The 26,052-nt window shown below is 42.2% G+C and overlaps 2 protein-coding genes across 2 annotated transcripts in view; one reads left to right on the forward strand and one right to left on the reverse strand.

The window, feature by feature from the left end:
- DARS2 (aspartyl-tRNA synthetase 2, mitochondrial) overlaps positions 1-26,052 on the forward strand; it is a 1,012,941-nt gene that overhangs the window by 472,568 nt on the left and 514,321 nt on the right. The window lies entirely within an intron of this gene.
- The window catches only part of LOC310708636 (uncharacterized protein C1orf21), a 139,540-nt gene that overhangs the window by 67,853 nt on the left and 45,635 nt on the right, over positions 1-26,052 (reverse strand). Inside the window, exons 2-3 of the mRNA XM_083507271.1 lie at positions 23,212-23,432; positions 1,034-1,128 (exon numbers count right to left, since the gene is read on the reverse strand). Coding sequence (XP_083363397.1) covers positions 1,034-1,128; positions 23,212-23,305 — 189 coding nt within the window. The 5' untranslated portion in view covers positions 23,306-23,432. The remainder of the gene's footprint in view (positions 1-1,033; positions 1,129-23,211; positions 23,433-26,052) is intronic.

Below are 26,052 nucleotides of genomic sequence, written 5' to 3' on the forward strand. Positions count from 1 at the left end.
ACCAGTATAAATTTATAGCAAAGCTATGTCCCAAGAAACATCACCATGGAAAAACAGAAGGAAACCATGCTGAATACACATGTAAAGGTGTTTGCACTTCATGCCTTTTTTAAAAAGGTTCTGTGCCTAGGCAACCCAAATTCTGCACCAATGAAACATGAACTCTGTGGCTTGTATGACTCATGCAAACTGGCATGTCTTCCCTAATGCTGCATAATTTATTCTGTTTTTCACTGAGCAAGAGGCAAGAAACTACAGTGGGCACTTGAATTTCCACTCCCAACTATGGGAAATCTGTTTCAACCACCTCTCTGGCTTCTGAGATTTCAGAAAATGTCACACACACACCTCTTAGCGGCTATAAGGACTAGTGATGTTAAAATAAACAAACGTATAAATGTGAATGCAGTGATGCTCAGGAAGCTGAATTATGCACTCTTTCTCTACTTCTACAGAACTGTAGCATACACCCCAGCCCCAGAGGTATGCCACTGAGGATAAAACAAGTGGATAACACATAATGCAAAGCTGGAAACAAGAAATTAACTCTTATCTGCAGCAAATTACTAAACACTGATCCTTGCAAGTTCTCCGGTTGTAAGCACATTATATATCTTTTAAGTGTCTGAGTTGGCACTCTTTAAAATTCAGGGTGGGAATGCAGAGAGTAAATAATGACAGACATCTTCTTAAAAGTAGGTAGTTTCCTTCTCAAAAGGCAGTAAATTCCTGTGTTGGTAACAGCTCCTTTGCACACAAACACATTCATCACGAGCCAAACAGTATAACACTTGCAAAGCGGCTGAATACAAATGCCCATTCTACACTTCACCGAATTAAGGGCAAGATAATTCATAAAGACAAGCAGAGGAAGGTAGCATTTTGCAGCTTTCCTCTGAGCTATAAATAGTTGTGGCATTTTCAAGAAAGCTCTCCCCTTCAGTACACTAAGTGTTCTACATACTCTATATTTCATTACAGAGCTAGAGCCTGTGTCAAACCCTTTTAATAAGTAATAATGTTCAACCCTTACCAAGTTTTCCTGGTTTCTGGCAGCTATTTTCTGGTCGTCTTCTCCTCCATTTTTCATGTATTTGACTTCTTCCACAGGTTTGATCCTATACTCATCTGAGGAGCAAGAGGAAGAGGAGAAAACACACACATGTAAGAACAGTTATAGAACCTGTGCAGCTCAGCAGATGGTTTTCATAAGCAATGACCCTGTGAACACTTCATAACTCCAAATAGCTGTCTAATGAAGAAGGCTCCTCTCGGGTCTTCTTTATGGACTTACTTTATGGACTTACTGCAATTAACCCAAAACAAGTCTGTGAAGAGCACTGTGAGATGCCTCTAAGGACCACTTTGCAGATTATAATGGAACAGGTACCTTATGGCTCCAAACCAGTGTACTTCAAACATGTACAAGCTGCAACTGACAATGCAGATGTACAGCACATCTATTCCTGCGGCAATATGTGAAGCAACTCTGGTGGACATTCTCACCAGAATCTGTCCACGTTATTATGAACAATCACCTTAGGAAAGCAACTAGAGTGGTTAAGAAAGCAACCTGCAGCATGAATTAGGGAACTGAAATAGCTATCAAACTCAGAGGGAGTTGCTTAGAGGGAGAAGGTGGAATTGGAAATCAAGCAAACTAGAACAATATTAATGTGAGAGTGTCAGGATATATTACTAGCATAACATGAGATTACAGTATTACTGCAATGCTGATTAAAAATACTTGGCACTTAAATTTTTAATCTTCCATGTGCTTTAACATATATAGCTCAATACTCCTTACAACCACCATGTAAGGTAGAACAGGAAGATTCCCATATTATAGGTGCAGCGGGGAAAACAGAGAGATGCAAGGCATACTCCTTTACACATTGCTTGGGGGGGATTTAAAAAACCATACTGCCCTTCAATGTTTGTACTAGGAATATACATTCCACAACAGATGCACAGTTCAAATATCTTCCAGGCTTAGACCTCCTCCAGACAGTCCTCAGGAAATTGAGAGGATGTGCAGGGAAGAGAATGCTCTTGGCGGACACAGCAAGGACAAGAGATAGGAAGGAAGCCGTGGCCTCCAAAGGGAATTTGGGAGAAGAGGAGGAGCACAGATGTTCCTCAGTCTCAACAACGACTCATGTGCTTTGGAATTTGGATGCAAGGTCACTCTTTCCCCATCTTTATTTATTATTTCCTTATTTTTTTAAGATGTGAGCACTGCTTTCCCACTTAATATAATTCCTACACTGGCACAGAATGATCTGGTTCTATCCACAGGGCCTAGTTTCAAAAGCCCTCTGCAAACAATTTGTTTAGACCTTTGGCAGGAAGGGAGGGGAGAGAAGCAGGGAAGAGAGAGGGAGGGAGATGGGAGAGGTTTTCTCCACTTTTGGCTCCAGCCACGGCGCCCTCTGGCACTGCCAACAATGGGCACCCATCCTCTAACACAGGGGTGGCCAACTGGTTGACCGTGACCAACAGGTTGATCCCCGGATCCATATTGCTCACATTGTTTAGAATCATGTCTCCACCCCTCAGTCCTTTCCTGCGTCACGTTTAGTGCGTGTTCCTTTGTCGTCTGCTGTAGCGCTGCGTTCGTCTGTGAGTGGCTGCGCTTTTGGTGAGTGATTTCAATTAATTCTGCACATTTACTGTTCAAAAAAAGGTCAACAACTTTGGGAAGCCCCCCTAAAAAAGCTGAATAACTTTGGCCTGCCCCCCCCCCAATGGGTAGATCACTGCCAGTCGTCCCCCCGCCCCCCAGAGTGGATCACAGTCTCTTGGGAGTTGGATGTCCCTGCTCCAACAGTTTACTCAGAGGGAAAGGAGTCCTTCCCTAATAGTTGGCTAAACAGGCATCACACTTTCTACACCTTGCTGTCCACGAATACAGTAAGCTTATACAACTTATACACATTTAATTTGTGCTCATTCAGCTTTATGTATGTGGAAAACTATTTCTTTTAAAATAGAAAGGGAGGATTATTCCAGGGCAAATGACCTTGGCAATCCCACCCATCACTGAACCCCATGTGTTTCAACTACAGTGGTACCTCGGGTTACACACACTTTGGGTCACAGACTCCACTAACCCAGAAGTAGTACCTCAGGTTAAGAGCTGTGACCCAGGATGAGAACAGAAATCGGGTGGCGGCAGCATGGCAGCAGGCCCCATTAGCTAAAGTGGTACCTCAGGTTAAGAATGGACCTCCGGAATGAATTACCATATATACTCGAGTATAAGCCAACCCGAATATAAGCTGAGGCACCTAGTTTTAGCACAAAAAACTGGGAAAATGTATTGACTCGAGTATAAGCCGGATCACCACACCACCACCCTGGTGGTGGCGGTAGCAGCAGAGGAAGAACAAGCAGCCCGAAAGGGCTCCTATCGGGCCGCTCGCCCCTCCACTGCTGCCTCTGCCGCTCGCAAAAGCAGGCATGGGAGCCACGGCTGGGAGAGGCAACCAGCACAGCGCCTCCCCATGGCTCCTGTGCCTGCCCTTGCGAGAGGCGGGCGCTGGGACCAGTGGCAAGAAAGGGCTCCTATCGGGCCGCTTGTCCCTCTGCCACCGTCGCCCGCCTCACTCGAGTATAAGCCGAGGGGGGCTTTTCAGCATAAAATATGTGCTGGAAAAGTCAGCTTATACTCGAGTATATACGGTAAGTTCATAACCAGAGGTAACACAGTATGCACTATTTTGGCTTTAGGCGCAATCCCCGGAACATAACCCCTGTGTTAGTTTCAGGCCTATGGTTCTTAACCGCGTTGTTCAGAAATGCTAAGTTTCAAATGCCTACAGATAATTGTGTTTAGCAGGGCTAAGATACGACGACAGACATGATTCCAAGAGGATCAGGTGGAATTTGTGCAAGAAAGGGAGGGAGGGAGAGCATCTACTCCCACAACTTGGTCCCTTAACCAGCATTATATTACACTCCCCTTTTTCTCCCCGCAATGCTGAACATTAATGGCACCTATCCTCTCATAAGTTTGAGTTCTGTCACACTGAAAGGATTTCTGTTTGTCATTCTATGAAAAAGAAGACGTTCAAAACATGTGTTGTCAAGATGAAAAATCGCTTGCCAGAGGTAGGTTGAAAATATTTGAGTTTCCTCCTGAGAAGTGTCTTCTAGGTAATTTGACTGTCAGTGTTAAGAGAAATATTGGACTAATTATGACCCTAGAGCAGCGCAAGATGAATCATAGCAAGGCTAAAATATCCATCTTGGAATCGGCCCACTACCCTTTAGATGCAAGCGCTAGGCCTTTCAAAGCCCAAGAACTATGGTTTTAGCTTAAATGTTGACATTCACAATCGCTGCCTGCTCTTGTAATTCAACTAAATGTCAGTGAGCGCAACATCAAGTAATGAAAGGTCCGTGTTCACCAAGCAATGTAGCCTTAGCACCAGTCCAAGGTATTAGCTGACGTGGCACTTCCCTTAGGAAACTGACACCTTCTCATGCCACCGCAGGCAGGTCTCGTTGTGGGTTTCTCCCTCTCGCCAGCTTGAGAGCGCCCCAATATATATGTTACAAGCAAGATGTGATGTACAAGGCCTTCTTACAAGGTACAGTGGTACCTCAGGTTACATACGCTTCAGGTTGCAGACTCCGCTAACCCAGAAATAGTGCTTCAGGTTAAGAACTTTGCTTCAGGTTGAGAACAGAAATCGTGCTCCAGCGGCGCAGCGGCAGCAGGAGGCCCCATTAGCTAAAGTGGTGCCTCAGGTTAAGAACAGTTTCAGGTTAAGAACGGACCTCCGGAACGAATTAAGTACTTAACCCGAGGTACCACTGTACATGGTTATTGAGTACAAAAGAGAATTAGTGGCACCTTTAAAAGACCAACCAATTCATGATAACCTAAGTTTCCATGGACTAGAGGCAACTTTAACCAGATGAATGAAGTTTTATCCTGAGATATATATAAAATAATATACTTGGGGGAGCGGATTGTAAACAGTGGCCAGAAGGAAATTAAGTGCAGAAAAATTATGTTATTACTAGTGGTTAACAATCGTTAGTTAACTACGGTTATTAATTGTTATTAACAAAATTGTTATTAAGGAGATATTTGCATTTTTAAACAAGTTTTCTCCTAGCATCAAACAAATTACATCTCTGGAATGAAATTTCCCCCATCTCTTCCATTTATAAATAAAATATTGTCATTTAATTCAAGGAGTACCCTATATATCACACTTAGTGCTCATCTTATAACCAATTATTCAAATGTTGTCAAAAATCTTGCTGAATTTGCAAAAAGTCTTACTACTTGTATTCCGGCATTAACTAATTTGAAAATATTGAAACCATAACAAATGTTCACCATCCATCTTCATAATCATATCATATAATAATTGGGATTTAGAGCAGCTGTAGAACGTAGAGTATTGGGGGCAATTTCGAATGCAAAATTCTCCGCGTCTGCAAGGCAACATGGAACAGCTACATCTGTTTTCCAAGTGGCATTATCAAGGGAAAACGAGATGTTGGGTAAGGGGTTCCTTGCTAGATCAGACCAAATGTCATTTTAGTTCCTATACTCCCCCCTACAATGGCTAGCCTTGGGCAACTCACAGGGAGCACATGGCGTGGTTATGTTTGAAGTTATACGCTGAACAATCCCCAGTTAAAATCTCAGTTCTGACACAAACTCACTGGGCAGCCTTGGGGCAGAACTGCTCCTTAGTTTAGCAAAAAAGCGAGTAAGAGACAACACGATAAAAGTGTATAAAACTATCCCTGGCATGGAGAAAGTGGGTGGAGGAAAACTTTCTCCTAACACTAGAACTTGCAGACATCCAAAGAAGCTGAACGTTTGATGATTCAGGATAGATAAAAGAAATCTTTCTTCATACAGCGCATAGCAAAACTATGGGATTCACTCACACAATAAGTAGTGATGGCTGCTTTAAACAAGGATCTGACAATTTCATGGAGGATAAGGCTACCAGTGACTACTAATCCTGATGGTTATGTTCAAAGAAGTTTGTTATTGGCATCCGTCTATCTTGAGAGACAACGGAGTGTGCCTCCAAGGCTGAAGCAAACCGCTAGAGAATCACAGTGCCTGCTGTGGCTACAGACACAGGTAACTTTTAACTGCTGTCTCCCGCATTGTTTTTGCTACGTTTGCAGGGCTGAAGTGATCTCCCAGGGCGCAAGTCTGGGCAGCGGGTATGGAGGTCCTGGGCTGCCCAGACGTCAAGATGCCCCTCTTGTCATCGCTGATGTGGTCCAAAGGAAAGCAGAACAAGACGCTTGGCACCAGCTTGGCAGCAAGACTTGCGGAAGAAGATATACAAGACACCATCCAACCGCCTTAGGGACTCCACTCCTTAGCCTTTTCTTCTCCCGAAGGTGTCCCACAAGGCAGCAAGTACAGATTTTTCCTAGGAGTTGCTGCTGCATCCCAGTTGCTGGAAGCTGTGAAGTGGAGGAGTGCTGTTATGCTCAGGGCTGCTTTGGGCTTCACATCTGCCTGACCACCATGAGAACAGGACGCTGGGTTAGATGGGTCACTGGCCTGATCCAGCAGACTTTTCTGATACAGTGGTGCCCCGCAAGACGAATGCCTCACAAGACGGAAAACTCGCTAGACGAAAGAGTTTTCCGTTTTGGAGGTGCTTCGCAAAACGAATTTCCTATGGGCTTGCTTTGCAAGACGACAATGTCTTGCGAGTTCCTGCTGGTTTTTTCCCCTTTCCCCCCTTTTTCTAAGCTGCTAAGCCGCTTATCAGCTGATCCGATCAGCAGATAAGCCGCTAAAAGCCGCTAATAGCCGCTAATAGCGCTAATCCACTAATCCTTCACAGAACACAGAGAATCACAGAACGGATTCTTTTCGTCTTGCGAGGCACCACTGTATTCTTAGAGCAAGAGCAGCAGCTTTTCATCTCCTCCTCTCCTCTCTCATAGTAGGCTCTGTCTAGGAAAAGAACACTTGATAATTTCTCCACTCCTGTTAAGTGGCAGCTATTGAAATGGAACAGAGGCAGGAAAACTCTTGTTTTGATGTCATCACATCAGATGGCTTCTTTTGCAACACACTGGCTGGGGTGAACACACAGCCTGCTGCTCTTGCCATGCGCTCTCCACATCATCTGGTTCTCTCCTTGGACAAGCAACTGGCCTTCAATTCTCCACTTGCAATATGTAAGCTGGTAATACTGACCTACCTTTAAAAGGCCAAATGTAAAGATAATGGAGAATGTGTCATGAAGCTCAGTTATTGGAGCTTCAGTGTATAAATCTGTGTGCACTACACAAGTAAAACTGTTAATTCTGAAGATACCACAACTGGGAGCCAGGCAGTGCAGCATAAAGAAGAGGATTTGCTGTAAAACATTGATATGTGCCAGCCCCCTTCCTGTATTTATTATAAAAACCCAAGATCTTCATGTAAGCGAATGAAACTGAGCCAAAAAAGGGGGGTTGGAGTTAGAAGTCCCTGGTTCCAATCTCTCTTCAGCTGAGACCTACTAGGTCGTACTATATACGCTTAGCTCCTTTCTGCCAAAATAAGGGGAATACTTATAATGGCCTATCTATCTGATGAAGTTTCTGTAAGACTTACAGTGCTAATCTGTGAGTCCTTTGAACACTCAAAAGTGCTACACAAATGTTGTTTTAGTATTTCTTCACTTTGTGCAAATGTTCTTGGTTTTAAAACAAGCAACTATTTTCTGCTCTACTTAAAATCGATTTTTAAAGAAACTATTTTCTGCTCTACTTAAAATCGATTGATGAGCAAAGCATCCAGTATTTCCCATAACTCTAGATTTTGCATGCAAAGAAAGACCAATAATAGTGTTTAAAACAGGAATCAGAGGGAGAGTTATGTAGAAAGAATGTGCTTTGTCACCACCACAAAACAAGTTACAAGGTGACACAAATAGATAAAAGCACAGAGTAGAATAAAGATGCTGGGAAAAGGTAGAAATGATTATGACAGTATACAATGCACCTCTCTGAATCCGTGGCATAGAACAGCTGGCTATGCTAACCTTAAACAGTGATTAGGCAGGTAGAGTATAGAGGAAAGAGATGCATTACCAACATCACGTATAGATACCTATGTGTGCATGCACATGTGCTTTAGAGAAACGCTCAGCCACCAGTATGGCAAATAAAGATTTCCACCTGGAAACAGGTAATTCCCCCACACCAAGCTACCATGGCAACATAATGAAGAAGCACGACATTCATTAATAATGGTCTCCGTGATAAATGAGCATATCAGCATGTACTACTGAAACAATTACGAGGGAAGGGGGAAAATGGCAAAGGAAGCAATGAAAGGAATGGTTACAACACAATGTGGATTCCAACAGTGATACATTAGAAAGAAGACAATGAAAACCTCCACCGTGTCTCAAGAACCGTATGGAAAGTGCCTGGAATGTAGTAGGATTTTTAGACAGACAGACTTCATCAACTGGAAGGTCATTTAAAAAAATAATTACTTTCTTTTTATTAGAACTAGTACTAATCACAAATACTGCAGTCTTCAGAGAGGACTTCAGAGTCTGGGCCCTCTCAAAAGTTTTACAGTTTTCTTAGGGTCCTCTTAGGCTACATGATAGTATTGATTCCTCTTCCCATTTGGAATATGTCACAGTGGTGGCTTTCTATGTTTGTCTGTTTCTCTATTTCTAAGGCACTTGCAGGTACAGCACAACCAATATGAGAAGTTAGGTAACAATAAACTAGGGTTTATCTTTGTGTGTGTGAGCACTGGAACAGCTGCACGGATATCTGAAACATTCACTCCCCTTTTCAATTAACCACCATTGAACACTAGGACCATGCCCTAAACTGTGATTAATCTGAATGATGGTTTATTGAAACAAAGCAGCCTCATAACCCAAGTTTGGCTTGTTTCAGTAAACCATAAGAAAAAATAAACACAGTTTGTCTGGCAATGAGCATAATGCTAAACTGCAGTCAAAAACTACATTGAATCTCCTCCTTGTGGCTGTGCTGGAGGAGGAACTACACTAGCCCGAACCCCATTCACACAACAATAAACCATAGTTTACTATTTCATCTCAGTGCTGCCAATGTAACTGAGGACAGGTTGCAAGTGTGTGTCCCTAAATAAGGGGTGTGTACTTGTGTATCCTGAACTCCTGCAAGTCTGGGAAACAAGCAGTTCTCTTATCTTTTCTCTGTTATCATACGGCCACATGTTCCAATAAAAAGATACGAAGCTTATGGAAATTTGACGATATGCAACCTGCTAATAGGCAATATTTGATAGGATCAATCCAACACTACTTAGTCATAAAATGAAAATCCAGGATTTGTTAAGGCACGCAGAAATTCTAACAATTGCATCCATTCTCCAGGGTGTCAAGTACACTTCAAACTCAGAAAATATAAAATAAACAATCATGGTACCAATCTAATATTCTAAGTAGCCTACAGGGCACGTCTGCCTTTCTGTGCACATCAAGAATGGGAAACACATTATGAAACGTGTAGCAGCTTGTGTTACTCTTTATTAATGCTGAATGAATGCAACTTTGGGGGCTATTTCATTATTTATTAAACACCAATAAAGAGCAGCACAAGCTGCTGCACACATTAAGATGCATTTCCATTCTATTTTTTTTAAATGATTTTTATTAGGAATTTAAAGTTACAGAAAAGAGAAAAGAAAGAAAAGCAAAGAAAAAAGAGATTAAACAATACAAATCAATAAAAAGAAAATAAAAGTACCAAACATACCATACACCAAAATCAAAAACAAGAACAAAAAAATAAATTTAAAAACAAATCCAATATTCCCATACCCTTATCTTCATTAACTTATTTCCTCGACCTCCTCACACCTCCCTTTTTTGTATTCTAATTATTAATTATCTCAGCAAATCCTTTCCATCTTTCACTGTATTCTGTCCTTTAGTTGTCTTAATTTATTTTAGCCTTATCTTACCGTAAAAAAACCCTAAAACTTAAAAACTTATTTATACATAACTCCTTATAACATTTCTACTAAAGCCTAATAGTTTCATTCCAAGATTTTCCTAACAGTCGTTAATTTTGCAATATTTCTCTAAATGGATTTTTAAACTTTCTGCCAATCTTCATCCACCGTCTCTTCTTCCTGGTCTCGGGTTCTGTCAGTCCTTTCTATCTGTTCCATCTAGTCCATCAACCTGGTGATCTTATGTCCGAGGCTCTTAACTCTTTTCCATGTCCCTTCTGCAGATTTTCTTCATAATTGTACCTGCACTTTACTTTGTCTTCTGCTGGTCTTGTTCTTAATTTCCTTCCTTTGACTCTGAGGAGTAGATCTCGGGGGAACAACCTAAGTGTCTTTATCCCTTCTCAGCTGGTCAGCCCATTCTCCATGGTTAGCACTAAAATCCAAAAAATATTCCAAAACATACTTCAATGCCCCTCCAAAGTTGAGTGCCTCGACCACTCCAATCTCCTCCTGGCCCAAAACCAAATCCCAAAGGTCAGAGCATCCCTGCATAGGAGGATCTGACCAACTTGCCATCTCCAGTCCCGACAGGACTCCGTCTCTCCAAGTCTGCCTCACTCCAGATTCAGTCCTCAGAAACGACAGCTTATGCTCCTGCAGGGCCGCATCTCTCTCAACTTGTATTACTTGAGGTTCAACAACAACCTCCTCCTTTGTCCTCTCTGCAACTTGCCCTGTCAGGGCAGATTCCTGGGTCAGTTGTTGAGCAAGTTCTATATCAGTGGTCACTGTTTGACCGAAATTATCAATTGCAGTAGTCATCAAATCCATCTTCACATGAAGCTGCTCCAACAAAGCACTTGTCCTGCACAAAGCAGACACTAAGGTTTCCTGTGTCAACATTCTTATCCAAGGTCAGAGCCTGTTTCTCACGCTCTCTAATCTCTACAGCTGTAGAGTTCCCCAGGTCCACTCCAACAACAATTCAAAAGCTCCCTCTAGAGGAAACAATTTCTATTTGTATCCATCCTTTTACAAGCAGATCCAGCAACAAAATTGCTTTCGTTTTTCAAATCTTTGTTCCTTTTTAGTGCAAAAGGAAACATTGGAATCAATATGTTTCTCTTATTTAACTATCTGTCAACATGCGTTATTATTCAGTCAATGAACTTTCCCCAAACATCTATCTTTGACAGCCCTTTCCCAGGTTCAAGACGATAAAAATTTATCTTTCTTTACTCCCTCTCCTGCAGGCTTGAACAATTTAAGATTTCCCCCCTCTTCTCCTGCTTCCAAGGGGGGTTTGTAGTTTTGACCTATGGAAATTTAGTCCTTTACAGATGACTTTCCAGACTTTAGCTTGCGATGTCTTTGCTTCAAGCTGTTTACAAAAGCGGAAGGCGGACTTCCTGTTTAGACCTTCCCGCTCCGGTGCCAAATTACAAAGTTTAATAATCCAATTTTCCGTTCTACTCACGGGTACTTGTTTAGAGTCCAATTGTCCACAGGAAAAAAGGCAGTGCTCTCCGACAACAGCAATGCGGCTTCACTCCATGAAAAGAGCAATCAATTCGAAGCACTGCGCCGCTCACCCCACGTCGCTCCGGATCCCCGGAGTCGGGTTTCCCCGCGAGTAGGGGAGGCACTAAAGGTGCCAGCCGAATCCCAGGTCCACAGGCTTCTTCCGTTTGTGGTTTTTGATGGGTCTCCGCCTCGCCGTGGCGGTCCAGACCCTGATTTTCACGGAGCGGGTTCCTCCAGATCAGAGGAAGCCCGCCATTGCCGGTGGCGCTAACCCGGAAGTCCTGATGCATTTCCATTCTAGACATGTACAGAATAGTCAAAAAGATATTGGCAGGCAATAAGGGTTTCTCCCCATTTAGTCATGCACTGCAGAATTTACCAGGAGCAAGGAAACCATATTACAGAGTAATAAGCCTTGGCAAGCAGCTTTCAATGATTTTGGCAACCTACATTTATGGTGTTTACCATTCCATGCTCCCTCTTCTTCCTGCTGACGCACATGTCAGCTCAGTAAAGTACAGGCCAGACAACTTGCACTGTTATTCTTTCTATGGTGGAGCACAAGAACAGCTGCTCCTTAATTTACAGCAGAGAAGGGAGACTCTCTTAGCTAGTTTAGGATCACCTTTCATACCAGAGGACCAGTAGGAACGACTGCCTTGCCTTTCACCTGCCTCTGCTGATTTCTGCGGTGAGCCACTGATGAGTCCTAGAAAAGAATGAAGCTGGAAACCACAAATAGGTGGAGCCAGAGAAATATACACACACTTAACAGATGCTCTGCGGGCTTTAAAAAAAAAAATCAAGAAGTTTGAAACAACCATCAGCCCTACCTTCCAAAATATCTTTTTTGAAAGTATTATAATTGTGACTGTTTCTGTGGCTATGATTCACTCTCTCTATATATATATGGTGTGGTAGTAGCCATAATATAGCAACCCTTCTTATAAGTCCTTCCTCTTCCACTTAGCAGAGAACGTTCCTTCTTTACACTGAAAGTAAGCACTAAGAGTGTTTCTACAATAACCTATCTGCTCTTTCCTCAAATCCTGAATTTGGGGGGGGGGGTGCATGTGTGCATGTCTAAGTAGCAAGTAGTAGGAAGATTCTGTTAGCATCCAAACATAGCAACTCACTGAGGGGGAGGGGAGCCCATGCCTGTTAGAAAGCCAAAACAGTGACTAACTTCTGAGAAATACGTATATACTTCTGCAGTTTGCATTAAACTTTTTGGTAATGTACTATAAGCGGCCTTGTGGACCCAAATGGGTCTAATGGCAAAATAGATTATTTTAAATCAATCAAAAAAATCTAAAAGTATGACAACAAGTCTCCACAAACAAATGTTCTCAATTGTCAGGGACAAATTTGTCCCCCTAGTTTGTGTGTAAAATACAAGCAATTCTTAAATGGTGTCCTTCTGTTGTGACCTCTGGTCAATCCAAGAGGAAACATAGCAACTGACCTTCCAAACCCCACATGCTATTCTGTGTAACTGAGGTGCAAATGAATCTGACAGATCATGGAAACGATAAGCTTTCTGGGTCCAGTTACACTTGCGTCAAGGAATAACGGTAAAAGGTGGCTAGTCCTATAAAGGCATGACCACCACTGGGACACTGCCAACAGCAGAAAATCAACAACAAAGAGGAGATCTGAAGTGATCCAGACTGCCCATCTCTGCCTAAAGAAAAAGAAGGTATAAGAAGGCCATATCTCCCTGATCCAAAGAATACCTCTAAAATAAGTAATTGGGGGGGGGGGGCGCCAACCATGGCAATCCCTTAGTTTGGACTGTTTTACTTGGAGTGACATTATTTATACTATCTACAACTCCAGTATTTTAAAGATTGTTTTGGATTTTTTTTTAATCTGGTGTTTTAATTTTAAATTGTTAATGCATTTTTTATGGTTCAATATGCCCGCTGCTGTACTCCACTTTGGTATCGTAGACTCAATGAAGGGTGGTATAGAAATTGAAATAATAAACTAACAGCTAGGTTGAGATCCCCGAGAGGTAGGAGTGTTGCAGGCTCTGAATCTGCCCAGGGAGGGAACTCTGCAACACTGGAAGGCAAAGAGGTGGTGTTATTACCTTTTAAATCTAGGAATGGCTTCTCAAACCTTTCAGAGGAACTCAGGGATGTTTATATCCCAAGATGTCTCTGCTGGAGAAGACAGGTGGCACAACCAGAGATCCAGGAATGGTGCAATAAAGCACATGCGCCAACCCAGGGTGTCTTCCCTTTGAAATGCCTGGAACTTCACCTGCAGGGGAGGAGCGCTGCCACACCTGGCTCTGCTTCCAGAACAGGACTTAGGTGAGCTTTGGGCTTTATTAGGTGAACTCCTGCCACCCCGGGTGCTCTTTCAGATCCTGTAGTACCTACTTCTGAACTCCCAAACCAGTCCTTATGTGACCTGCTCTTTGCTACTGCATCCTTCCTGGTTCTAGTTGCTCTGTTCCCCAACCTTCTTTTACATACAGTGGTACCTCTGGTTACAAACTTAATTCGTTCCGGAGGTCCATTCTTAAGCTGAAACCATTCTTATCCTGAGGCACACTTTCGCTAATGGAGCCTCTCACGGTGCGTGTGTCTCTGGTGCGCAATTTCCTTTCACATCCTGGGGCAAAGTTCGCAACCAGGAGCAGCTACTTCCAGGTTAGTGGAGATCGTAATCTGAAGCATTTGTAACCAAAGGTACCCCTGTACAGTGTTGGGCATGAGCTCCTCGAATGGTGCAAGCTACAAATATCTCATTTCATCTTGACATAGCTCTGCTTTCTCTTGGAGAGTTTTATGCATCTAACATTCTACATTTTGATGTAACTGAACAGCTATTTTCCAAGGTTAAATCATTAAAAACCGAAATAATAATAATAATAATAATAATAATAATAATAACAACAACAACAGGGTAGCCATGCTTGTAAAGCAGTCTCAAATGTTATGCTAAGTTCTTCTATGAACTCAGGCAACGCAGCTAAATAACAGTCAGGGCCTTATATAGCTGCCTTCATCTCACCTTTTCCACAACTTATTTTGAGAGCTATTTTTGGTACCAAATACAAGAGTGCCAAGTAAAACAATTCAGAGTAGAAAGGGTTGTTTCAGCTGCACGAAGTGAAAGTGGGTTAGAGTTCTCTTTTCAAAAAGCTGTTTCTCTACATCACAAACACTCGGAGACGGTTGTCCTATGACAACATTATGGACTTCCATCCTTTCATTTAAAGAAAAAATCAGTTCTGCACTCACAAGAAATGTCTCTCCCCTGGATTATGTGAGCCCAACTCCTTAAAGAATCCCACAAGAAGAGAACCACACCTGATCAATTTAAAGAAGGATAGTGGCTATATCCCCTTCATGGATCACTGCCTTGCTGTGGCGAAGGGGCTTGAATAACTCAGAGAAGCTATGAGCTATGCCGTGCAGGGCCACCCAAGATGGACAGGTCATAGTGGAGAGTTTTGACAACAAGGCCTTACAAATAGCGGGGGAGAGAAGGCAAGCAAAATGCGAGGGAGATAGTGAAAGATACAGGAAATTGAATGCAGATTTCCAAAAAATAGCAAGGAGAGACAATAGGGCCTTCTTAAACGAGCAATGCAAAGAAATAGAGGAAAACAATAGAATGGGAAAAACCAGAGAACTGTTCAAGAAAATTGGAGATATGAAAGGAACATTTCGTACAAAGATTACCATAATAAAGGACCAAAGTGGTAAGGACTTAACAGAAGCAGAAGACATCAAGAAGAGGTGGCAAGAATACACAGAGGAACTATACCAGAAAGATATGGATGTCTCGTACACCCCAGGTAGTGTGGTTGCTGACCTTGAGCCAGACATCCTGGAGAGTGAAGTCAAATGGGCCTTAGAAAGCACTGCTAATAACAAGGCCAGTGGAAGTGATGATATTCCAGCTGAACTATTTAAAATTTTAAAAGATGATGCTGTTAAGGTTCTACACTCAATATGCCAGCAAGTTTGGAAAACTCAGCAGTGGCCAGAGAATTGGAGAAGATCAGTCTACATCCCAATTCCAAAGAAGGGCAGTGCCAAAGAATGCTCCAAATACCGCACAATTGCACTCATTTCACACGCTAGCAAGGTTATGCTTAAAATTCTACAAGGCAGGCTTAAGCAGTATGTGGACCGAGAACTCCCAGAAGTGCAAGCTGGATTTTGAAGGGGCAGAGGAACCAGAGACCAAATTGCAAACATGCGCTGGATTATGGAGAAAGCTAGAGAGTTCCAGAACGACATCTACAAAGAGTCGGACATGACTAAACGACTAAACAACAACAACAAGTGGCTGTATTCCTTGCTATGCACAAGGCTTGCCCCTGCCCCCCCCCCCAGGCCTTAGGATGTGTGGAAATGGATTAATAGCAAAGAGTGGCAGAGCTGAAAAGGTTCTGGGCCCCAACGATTCAATAACATTCAATGTTAAACAGAAGGCAACTTCTAAGCGGTTTTTTGAGGAATTTTCCCAGTTAATGATTTGTCACAAAAACAGGAACAGGCACTTCATACAGGCCTCTTGCATATGTGTTCCCCTGTAGTAGTGGGAGCAGACCATGGGCTGAACAGAAGCTACAGTCCATAAAGCCATACATCTTTTCTGACAGGAAATGCAGAGTGCAATGCAGAAAGCCAATGAGAAGAAAATCAATTTGGCAAATTTCAAACTGCATTTTCCCTCTCAAATGAGCATGTCTTTTTGGTGAACTATCAAGGAATGATACAGTTACGCTTGCAAATTGTTTGCCAGTAGATCTCTGACCGTCTGGCTCCACTAAGCTTGGAGTTGTGAACTTCTGGCCCAGGGATGCCCAGCCTGTGGCCGCCCAGATCTGGAGGGACTCCAACTCCCCTGATCCCCAGCCAGCGCGGCCCATGGTCTGGGATGCTAGAAGGGAGCTTCAGCCCAACATCTGAAGGGCTACAGGTTCCCCATGCCTGCTCTGTCCTGAAGGAAGGCAGTACAGTCACATGCAATGCCCAAGAGGTGGACTAAAGGTTATGAACTAGCTGCCAAAGAAGAACTGTCAACCTAGTCAACAAACGACAACAGAGAGAGAAAAAATAAAAACAATCCTTCCAGTAGCACCTTAAAGACCAACTAAGTTAGTTCTTGGTATGAGCTTTCGTGTGCATGCACACTTCTTCAGATACACTGAAACAGAAGTTGCCAGGTCCTTCTATATAGTGAGAAGGTGGGGAGGGGTATTACTCAGAAGGGTGGTGGGAATGGGAGATTGGCAGATAGCTGAGATGAGCCTGTTGACGACTCTTAACGACTGTAATAGGTCTGTAATAGCTCACATACGAACTAAGTTGTTTGATCTTACCATTTTGGGGTCTCAGATTCTCTGGAACAAACGTAGCTACTTTTGGTTTAAAACAAAAATTATTTACTATATTTAAAAATGGGTGGGGGATTGGTTTTGAGAAACAAGAATGCCATTCCCTTTTCAGCTAAATAATACCTGAACTACATACAGGGCCCCCAGGCAGGCAAGATGGTCAGTTGGTGCCTTGGGATAAATGCAACCTCTGCTAAGACCCAAGTTCTAGTTAATTTATGGAGACACACTCCACTTTACAGAAATTTGTTTTCAATAATGCCTCACTTTGTTAAACATACTGTAGGACAAATGAATCACTTAATATTTGTGGATACAAAATTTGGGAGGGTAAAACTGAAGCAAATTCCCTCCTCCCTGTCTTGCTTAGTAATGAAAACCCAGGAGGATTAAGATTTAATATTCTACCAAATAAAACAATTTCACCTTTCAAAAGTCCTTGCAGTATTTTTAAAATTTTATCTTTATGCAATATCTTTACACAGTTTAATTTTAGAACTCTATGTTGACAATATTTAACAAAAATGCTCATAAAAACCAACAGGCAACAAACAATTTCTCTGGCTGACAATTATTCATCTGATATTTCACACACTCTGAAACTAAAATTCTGATTTGTTCTGCAATCCAAAAATATTGACATTTTTATTCCATGCCACCAAGCATGTGAGACCTTCAGTTCAAATCCTCTATCGTGGATCACAGCAGATAATAATTTTCTTGTATTTTTAGCAACAGACATTAAATGAACCAGGCCTGATCCAATAAATGTACATTCTGTAACCCAATGCATTTAAATTAGGAAACCAAGTTTATGGATGGGAGGAGAATCAACAGTGACATTTATGTAGCAAAGGGGAAAAACTTGGACACAGAAATTTAAAGCCCAGGCCTGTGCCTGGAAAGCAGCTACAAAAGGAAATCTGGATGCACCCTTAGTAAAACGCGGAATAGACTGCCTGTTGCGCAGCCTTTATTTCTTCTCTGCCTCAATAAATGTATCTTCCTTACTCTCAAGTAAGAGCCTCTGTCACCATAGTCTTGGTGGGGCCAGGACAGCAACCTGGTTTGCACTCGTCATAGCTTATAACGTATATAGATAATATATTTTAAATATACATGAATTTAAAAATAAAAAAATAAAAAATCAGAATCTCATTCTAGCTCTATGAAAGATAAAACCAAGAGAACTAAAGCTGGCTCTACAAAGCCCATCATTTCGAAGCAGCAACGTTTTGAACAGAAAAGGGCAGAAATGTCTGTGTCATTGTATATATTATTTTATCTAAAGAAATAATTTTAATCAAAGTCAGCCAGAGAAATAAGTTGTTTATTTGTGGATTTATTTACTGGTTGTCACACACCCAAAGTGTGACAACTTTTAAAAAATAGTTGATGGTCATCATTAAATGTGTAATGAAATGTGTGAAATGTGTAAAGATGGACTGCCTGTGAGTTCAGGAGGAAAATTCTAGTGAATCTCCCTATTCACTAGAAACAAAAATGATGGGAATTTAATTGAAACAACCCCTTCAGACTGCAGGTGAACTACATAACATCCTGCTGCAAGCAGAAAGCCAGCATAGCAGGGAGAGCCTGCAAGGCCACCGCCTCTCTTTCTCCATTGTGCTCACTGGTACTATGCTAAAAATGGCATTCCCCAAACTGCCACTGGACGTGGAACAATCCGCTCCATCAGCTCCCTTGTTCCACGGCTCATGCAGGACAGATGGCTGCCCTCTATCCTGTGTGAGAAAGCCAGGATAAGAAGCAGACGAAGTCACCAACACATCATGGATTGCTAACTTTCCCTATAATTCAGGGCTGGTAAGTGCTGCGTTATGTGGTTTTGGAGATTTTGTACTGACTTTCTTTTGAAAAGAATGCACCGCCACCCTGCTCCATTTCTCTGCTCCACTCTTTCCTCCTCAGCCCATTTGTGTTCTCTACCTTTGTGTAATGGTGGTGAGCACAACTTTCCAACTCTAAAGTCAAGAGGAAAGTTGGCTGCTTGTTATGCTCCACACAGGGTGGTGCTACTCTGGGCACAGTGAATGTAGGTGCAGAAGACTATCAATATGGGAGCAGGAGCAGCAGGAGCAGCAGAACTACTCCAAAGCATTATTCTGGAGCCCCCAAAGTCTCCCTTTTCCAGCCGTCTCCATAACTGAAGCCTATTTCCTTTGCCACCCCAGAACTCAAACTTTCTCGAGTCTCCTTCTGAGTAAGCAGAGTGTCTCCTGCCATCAAGGTTCAATGCTCACTGAAGACCCATGTTCTGGCCATCAAGTCTGCATTTGCAGCTAACTCTAGAAACGGACGGCTGGTGCTCAGTAGCAAGCAGTCAAGTTAAACAAAAGATAATAATCGCTTCGCTTGGCACACAGCAACATCTCCACTGAAATGCCATCGAAAGTGAACAGCTTGGTTAGGCCACTAAAGGTGTGAATACAATGAACTGTGCACACAAAGGAATTCCAGTACACAAGCAGTCCACAGTGCTCCATTGCAGCACTAAAATAAATAAATTCAAAAGAAACAGCTTCAAGGAGGCACTGTATATTCTACAAAGAAAGCAAAGGGCCCAAAATTAGAGCCTTGAGTTTTGATTATTTGTAGATCAATTAAAACCTAATTGGTAAATGATGGGGGAGTTATTTTAATTTTGAAGGGCAAATTCTAATGAGTGGTGCTAGGGAACAAAGGTACACATTTTGATGTTGGTGTGTAACAGGGAATGCAAAACAACAACAGCAATAGAGTTTTAAGATGCCCTCTCTGTCTGGCAAAAAACCATAGCATTTTAAGTTCCCTGTACTTCAACATCTGAAAATGTGACTACACTGAGGTTTGGTAAAATGCAATTTTATGGAAATGTAGTCTATTAATAATGCTTAAAAGGCAGCAGATTGCTCTGTGGGTAGCTGCCCTAATCCCAGTACCAGAAGCACTTCATTCAAGGTGTGTGTGTTCCTATGTCACGTTCGATGGTGTGCCTCTAGACAGATGAAGGAGAGCTCTATATCCCGCAGACCAACAATTTGCAATCAGCATATGCTTCAATTGTTGTTGGTACTCTCACATTTCAGTGTTCTCGAAGCTCAGTGTTCTCTAAGCGACCAACATGAGTTTGACCAAACTGCAGGAGGCAGTGGAAGACAGGATTGCCTGGCGTGATCTGGTCCAGGGGGTCACAAAGAGTTGACTAAACGACTAAACAACAACAACAACAACAACAACTCTCACATTTGACTTAAGCCTAATTTGCTTTTAGTTTGCAACTAACATCTAACTAACAAAGGGTGCTCATCAATGGTTCCTCTTCATCCTGGAGAAGAGTGACTAGTGGGGTGCCACAGGGTTCTGTCTTTGGCCCGGTCTTATTCAACATCTTTATCAACGACTTGGATGATGGACTCAAGGGCATCAAATTTGCAGATGACACCAAACTGGGAGGGGTGGCTAACACCCCAGAGGACAGGATCACACTTCAAAATGACCTTGACAGATTAGAGAACTGGGCAAAAACAAACAAGATGAATTTTAACAGGGAGAAATGTAAAGTATTGCACTTGGGCAAAAATAATTAGAGGCACAAATACAAGATGGGTGACACCTGGCTTGAGAGCAGTACATGTGAAAAGGATCTAGGAGTCTTGGTTGACCACAAACTTGACATGAGCCAACAGTGTGACGCGGCAGCTAAAAAAGCCAATGCAATTCTGGGCTGCATCAATAGGAGTATAGCATCTAGATCAAGGGAAGTAATAGTGCCACTGTATTCTGCTCTGGTCAGACCTCACCTGGAGTACTGTGTCCAGTTCTGGGCACCACAGTTCAGGAAGGACACTGACAAACTGGAACGTGTCCAGAGGAGGGCAATCAAAATGGTCAAAGGCCTGGAAACAATGCCTTATGAGGAATGGCTAAGGGAGCTGGGCATGTTTAGCCTGGAGAAGAGGAGGTTAAGGGGTGATATGATAGCCATGTTCAAATATATAAAAGGATGTCACATAGAGGAGGGAGAAAGGTTGTTTTCTGCTGCTCCAGAGAAGCGGACACGGAGCAATGGATCCAAACTACAAGAAAGAAGATTCCACCTAAACATTAGGAAGAACTTCCTGACAGTAAGAGCTGTTTGACAGTGGAATTTGCTGCCAAGGAGTGTGGTGGAGTCTCCTACTTTGGAGGTCTTTAAGCAGAGGCTTGACAACCATATGTCAGGAGTGCTCTGATGGTGTTTCCTGCTTGGCAGGGGGTTGGACTCGATGGCCCTTGTGGTCTCTTCCAACTCTATGATTCTATGATTCTATGATCCTGAATTAAGGCCTTAAGGTACCAGACAGGAAGATGGGGGGTGCTATTTGTTGCTATGCCTCAGGCAACAAAACATTTACAATGCCAGCTAGCATTGCCCACCAACAGGGCAGAGGGCTTCCTGTTTTCCTTAAAACCTTCCCTGATTTTTTCTACAAATGTGTAATACACTATTTTGTTCAGCATTAAACATTCTGGGAGTTCAATAGCAACTTTTAAGAACCTTGTAATGTTACAGATCTTATTCACATCATGCAATGTACCTCCATAATGTGGTTCAAGCAATTTTAGAACAAAGAAAGGAGAATGAGAGTGGCCAGGTTAAACTGTACCCTAAAATAAGCTGCTGATTAACAGGCACAAGTGATTTGTTCCTCTGTGCCACATGAGAAAACTAGTCAGAGTCTGGCTCATCTGGCTCATCATGAAGTGTGAATCTGGGCTTGACATCTGCTTCATCCCAACAAACCATGAGTGGTAAGCCGCCAGTGCTTTGCCTGGAGAAAACCAAGCCACAATTCTGAAGTAGGTAGACATTTGATGACTAGCCAGACTCTGAATTTTTTTCTTCCTCTGAACAGCACAGCCAGGAGAGGGGAGGGAACAAAGCACCTGTGCATCTTAAACCATCCTTTATTTTAAACTATGGTTTTTAATGTTGGATATAAGTGGGGACAATATGTGCATCGTTATTCTAAATATAAGCACCATTTCAATATCCCCAATAGATCTGTCTGCTTATTATTCAGATTATCTATGTGAGGACACAAGAATGAATGACAAAAGACAGACAAAGCCAGGCTCTTTTTCAACAAGGCATCAATGTTCTTAAAATTCTTGTACCTTACCTTTCCCAAATGTGTCAAGGCTTTCCAAAGCCTTGCATTAGTGAGAAGACAACTGAAACTAACAGGAATACAGAAGGAGGGCTTTGGGAAGGTGATATCCTGCAAAAACTGCCCCACAAATGATATGAGATTAAGGTATCATACAGGTGTTAGAGGTATGCCTGTTGGGATTTTGTTTTCCATGTCTCATCTATGCATGTGCTGGACTGTGGCATTTGCATAGGAGAGCATGTACATAGTTCCAGCCATACAATCCGTACATTTCGATTTTGCAATATTCAGACCGCATAGTTGCAGACCACAGGCCTTCCTGTACTAGAGAGTGAGAGCTGTCTCTTTATCCTCCCAGGAGCCAGAGACACAGGTTATATTCTCTTCCAAATTTAAATCACCTTTAACATATATTTCTCCAGTCTCCTCTTTAAAAACTTTCAAGAAAAATCATGACTAGCCTAATGCAGCATTACAAATAAAGAGATTTGGCCTTTCACAACTCACACTCTTAGCTAATCTGCTGGACCACAATAATTCCACAGCTCGCCTGCTGCATATAACTTGGGTTCACCTAAATCCACTGACTTCAGTAACACTAAAAGAGCCCAATTCCAAAAGAAATTAAATATGCCACACATGAATGCTGCTGCAAAGGCTGCCAAAAGATAGCACACATTTTGTGATTTATAACATTTAACATCTTTTCCTTAATTTCCAGTAAGTAAGGTGGAGATCTCCTTTGAAAAGTTTATCTTTTTCTAATGTATCAGTGTTTCTAACACACAGCTTATTACCTTGATAATTTATTCTCGGTAAGAATTTAAGACACAGCAGAAACTTGAACAAACATCATTCAACAGCCTCCATCATTCAACAGTAACAGAGATTTTCAAGAAGCTTTATTTTGCAACACACTCTGTTGCTTTTCTGTGCTCATGGGGAATCAAAGTACATTGACTCCCCCCCCCCCCCCGTTTTTCACAAAGTACATTGACTTGAATATCAGGAACATCTATTAAACGAACACTTGTGTCCCAAAATATCGCAACCCAAGAATAAGTTCTTGAGCAAATCTTAAAGAACAAGAGAACTGTTCAGAAATGACAAAAAGAGCAGAGTTTGGACAGGGAAATAAGGGTTCAGTAAAGCAAGGACTATCAACAAAATGGTCAAGAGCCACAAATGATGACACTCACCCCCAAATACATCTCCGTTCTGGTAGTTTTTCCCCTTCTGGGCTTCCTCTTCATTTTGTACAGCAGAAACATGCTTGGCTGACGCACAGCCCATAGTTTCATTTAGTTAGCTCCAGCTTGACTGAGCCGCAAACCATTTCTACAGATGTGCACACATGGCCTTTATTATTTTGGGGAGTAATCCACCTTCCAGCTTTGTTGTCAGGACACTTTTTTTTAACCTGTTGACAAGAGAAACAGGACAAAAAGTCAGCGGTTGTATGAGTCCAATAGCTACTGCCGATGCTCTCCATGGTGGAATGCCTAAAGAGGAGGACAAGCAAGAAGCCAAGACCCATTTTACATGATAAAACATATCTCCTCTCCAAAAGTCATGCCTGGGAAACCACAGACATCTACAGCACTTGTTACTCATGAGCATCCATGAATTATGAGAGGGAAGGTGATACTTTCATTTGGATAAAAGGTTTTTTTTTAAAAAAAATCAATAAAATTTGTCATCACAAAGACAGCAGTAAATTTAATTCGACTTTTCCGACTTTCATACATGGTACTTATGGTACTTTCTAGTAGCACATTTTGAACACCTTCTAAAAGCTCTTAGCAGCTCATAGAGTTGGCTTGAGTCCTACAAAAAACAAGTATCATGTACAAATTACAAACTTCCACCCTTGGGCAGTCACAACACACTTGGCTATAGTGAGGGGTGGGGGGAGGAGATGGCTACTACAAACAAACCACCAGCAAACAACTCCCATGAATTTCTGAATCTACAAAGCAGGCAAACCATTATTACTTTCAACATGACTTCTGAATTCACGGAGGTGGGGACGCCCAGGTCTTGCTGCAGATTGCTCCCATAACACTAACCATATTTTATTGTTATGCTTGAATGCAGTCATTACGTACCAAAATATATTTAATGGGATCTAGGTCACAGACTGAACACTAACCAATTATAGTGCTGACATGGAAGAAAATACTGCACCTTTTACCTGGTATGTTTGCCAGGTATGAAAAAGGTGGATTCCATGTTAACTTCCCTATGAGGAAGTTTCATCGTTTGGGTTCTTTTTAGTCTGGAGAAAAAATAAGGTGCAAATACAACTGAAGTGTGCAAGATGACGCATGATGTGGAGAAAGTGGAAAAAGAGAAGATATTTCCCCTCTCTCCTAATACTAGAACCAGGAGTCTAGTTTGAACTATGAACTCCAAAACTTTGAGTGCAGATATGGCCCCCATACAAATGTACACAGAGGGGAATTTAGGAAAGCACAACTGGTTCAGTTGCACTGGGTGCAAAGCCTTGGGGGACGCTGCAACGATGCTTCAGAATGGAGAGAGAGAGAGGGTACAAATGTTTTGTATCGCAAAGGGTTCTGCTGAAATTTGAGGCCACAAGGTCTGCCGCTGATGTCCACCACCATCTATCGACTCCTTTTACACACAGCTACAGGGGCGTGTTAGGTGTGTTCTAGATGGGGAAGGCCAAGAGACCTTGTCAATGTCTTGTGTGAAACTGTATACTGTACCACAGCTCCCAGAATCCTCTGCAGTAACTGTGCAGGGGTTCCTTAGTAGTAAATATAAACATGGGCATAGCCAGGATTTGGGGGGGGGGAGGCAGAACTTCCGTTTCCTATGTATTTTTATTGATTGGGGGGCAGCTGTCCCTCCCTGCCCCCCTGGCTATGCCCATGGATATAAATGTGAAAAGAATTTTATCAATTTGCAAAATTAGAAATGTGGTGATGCAGTGGATCACCCCAGAATATTGGTACACATGGAGGCGCTGGGGGAAAGAATGCCTGGCGTTTGGATGACTGAATGAATCCCGGGTATTCAACAAAAGCCTACAGATAACAGCACAGCTTTTCAGTGAAAACAGTCCAGCAGCAATAAACAGAAGCAATGCTAAATAGGCCATTGTTTCAATAATCAACTCCACTTTCCAGACTCCTAGTTCACATCTAACCACTATTCTGATGTAAAAATGGCTGATTGGATGCCACATGGGACATCTAAATAGACTAACACACAAAAAGCCTCACATGCACTCTTACTTACGACACTCGTTTAGGAAGGAGTCAGAAAAAGCCACAAAACATGTACAAATTGAATACAGTGGTACCTCGGATTACATACGCTTCGGGTTACAAACTCCGCTAACCAGGAAGTGGTTGCTCCAGGTTAAGAACTTTGCCACAGGGTAAGAACGGAAATTGTGCGCCAGCATTGCAGCGGCAGTGGGAGACCCCATTAGCGAAAGCACGCTTCAGGTTAAGAACCGTTTCAGGTTAAGAACAGACCTCTGGAACAAATTAAATTCTTAACCCAAGGTACCACTGTACAGCAGAAAACTCATCCAAATATAAACAGTTAACTTATTAAACATCACAATAATTTCATAATTATCTGCCTATATATTTCTAATAGTATAACCACATCAGTAATTTTTGATATAACTGTAAAAACTACTCTGAAAATTTATTGTTCCAAAAATGAAACTTTCATCTGCTTGTAAATATTAAGATTATACCAACAAGAATGAGTCTTTCTGTAAAAAAATGATTTTAATCAAGTCTTACTGACTAGTGATTTAAATCAAGTCTTATTGACTAGTGATTTCAATCGTAATTTCAATCGATTTGATTTAAATCAAATCCACCCTGGAGGGGTGTAAAAGTCATCTGTTTTGAGGCAGCATTGCCTTAAGGTAGAAAGACAGGAAATAGTAAATTGGGAAGTGTTGCTGCTGCTGCTGCTGCTGCTATTGCTGTTTTCCCTGCCCATCCGACTGGGTTGCCAACAGAATATACAAAAACACAACTGAACATCAC

This window comes from Podarcis liolepis (genome assembly GCF_965112155.1).
Source record: "Podarcis liolepis genome assembly, chromosome: 6".
Classification (NCBI taxonomy): domain Eukaryota; kingdom Metazoa; phylum Chordata; class Lepidosauria; order Squamata; family Lacertidae; genus Podarcis; species Podarcis liolepis.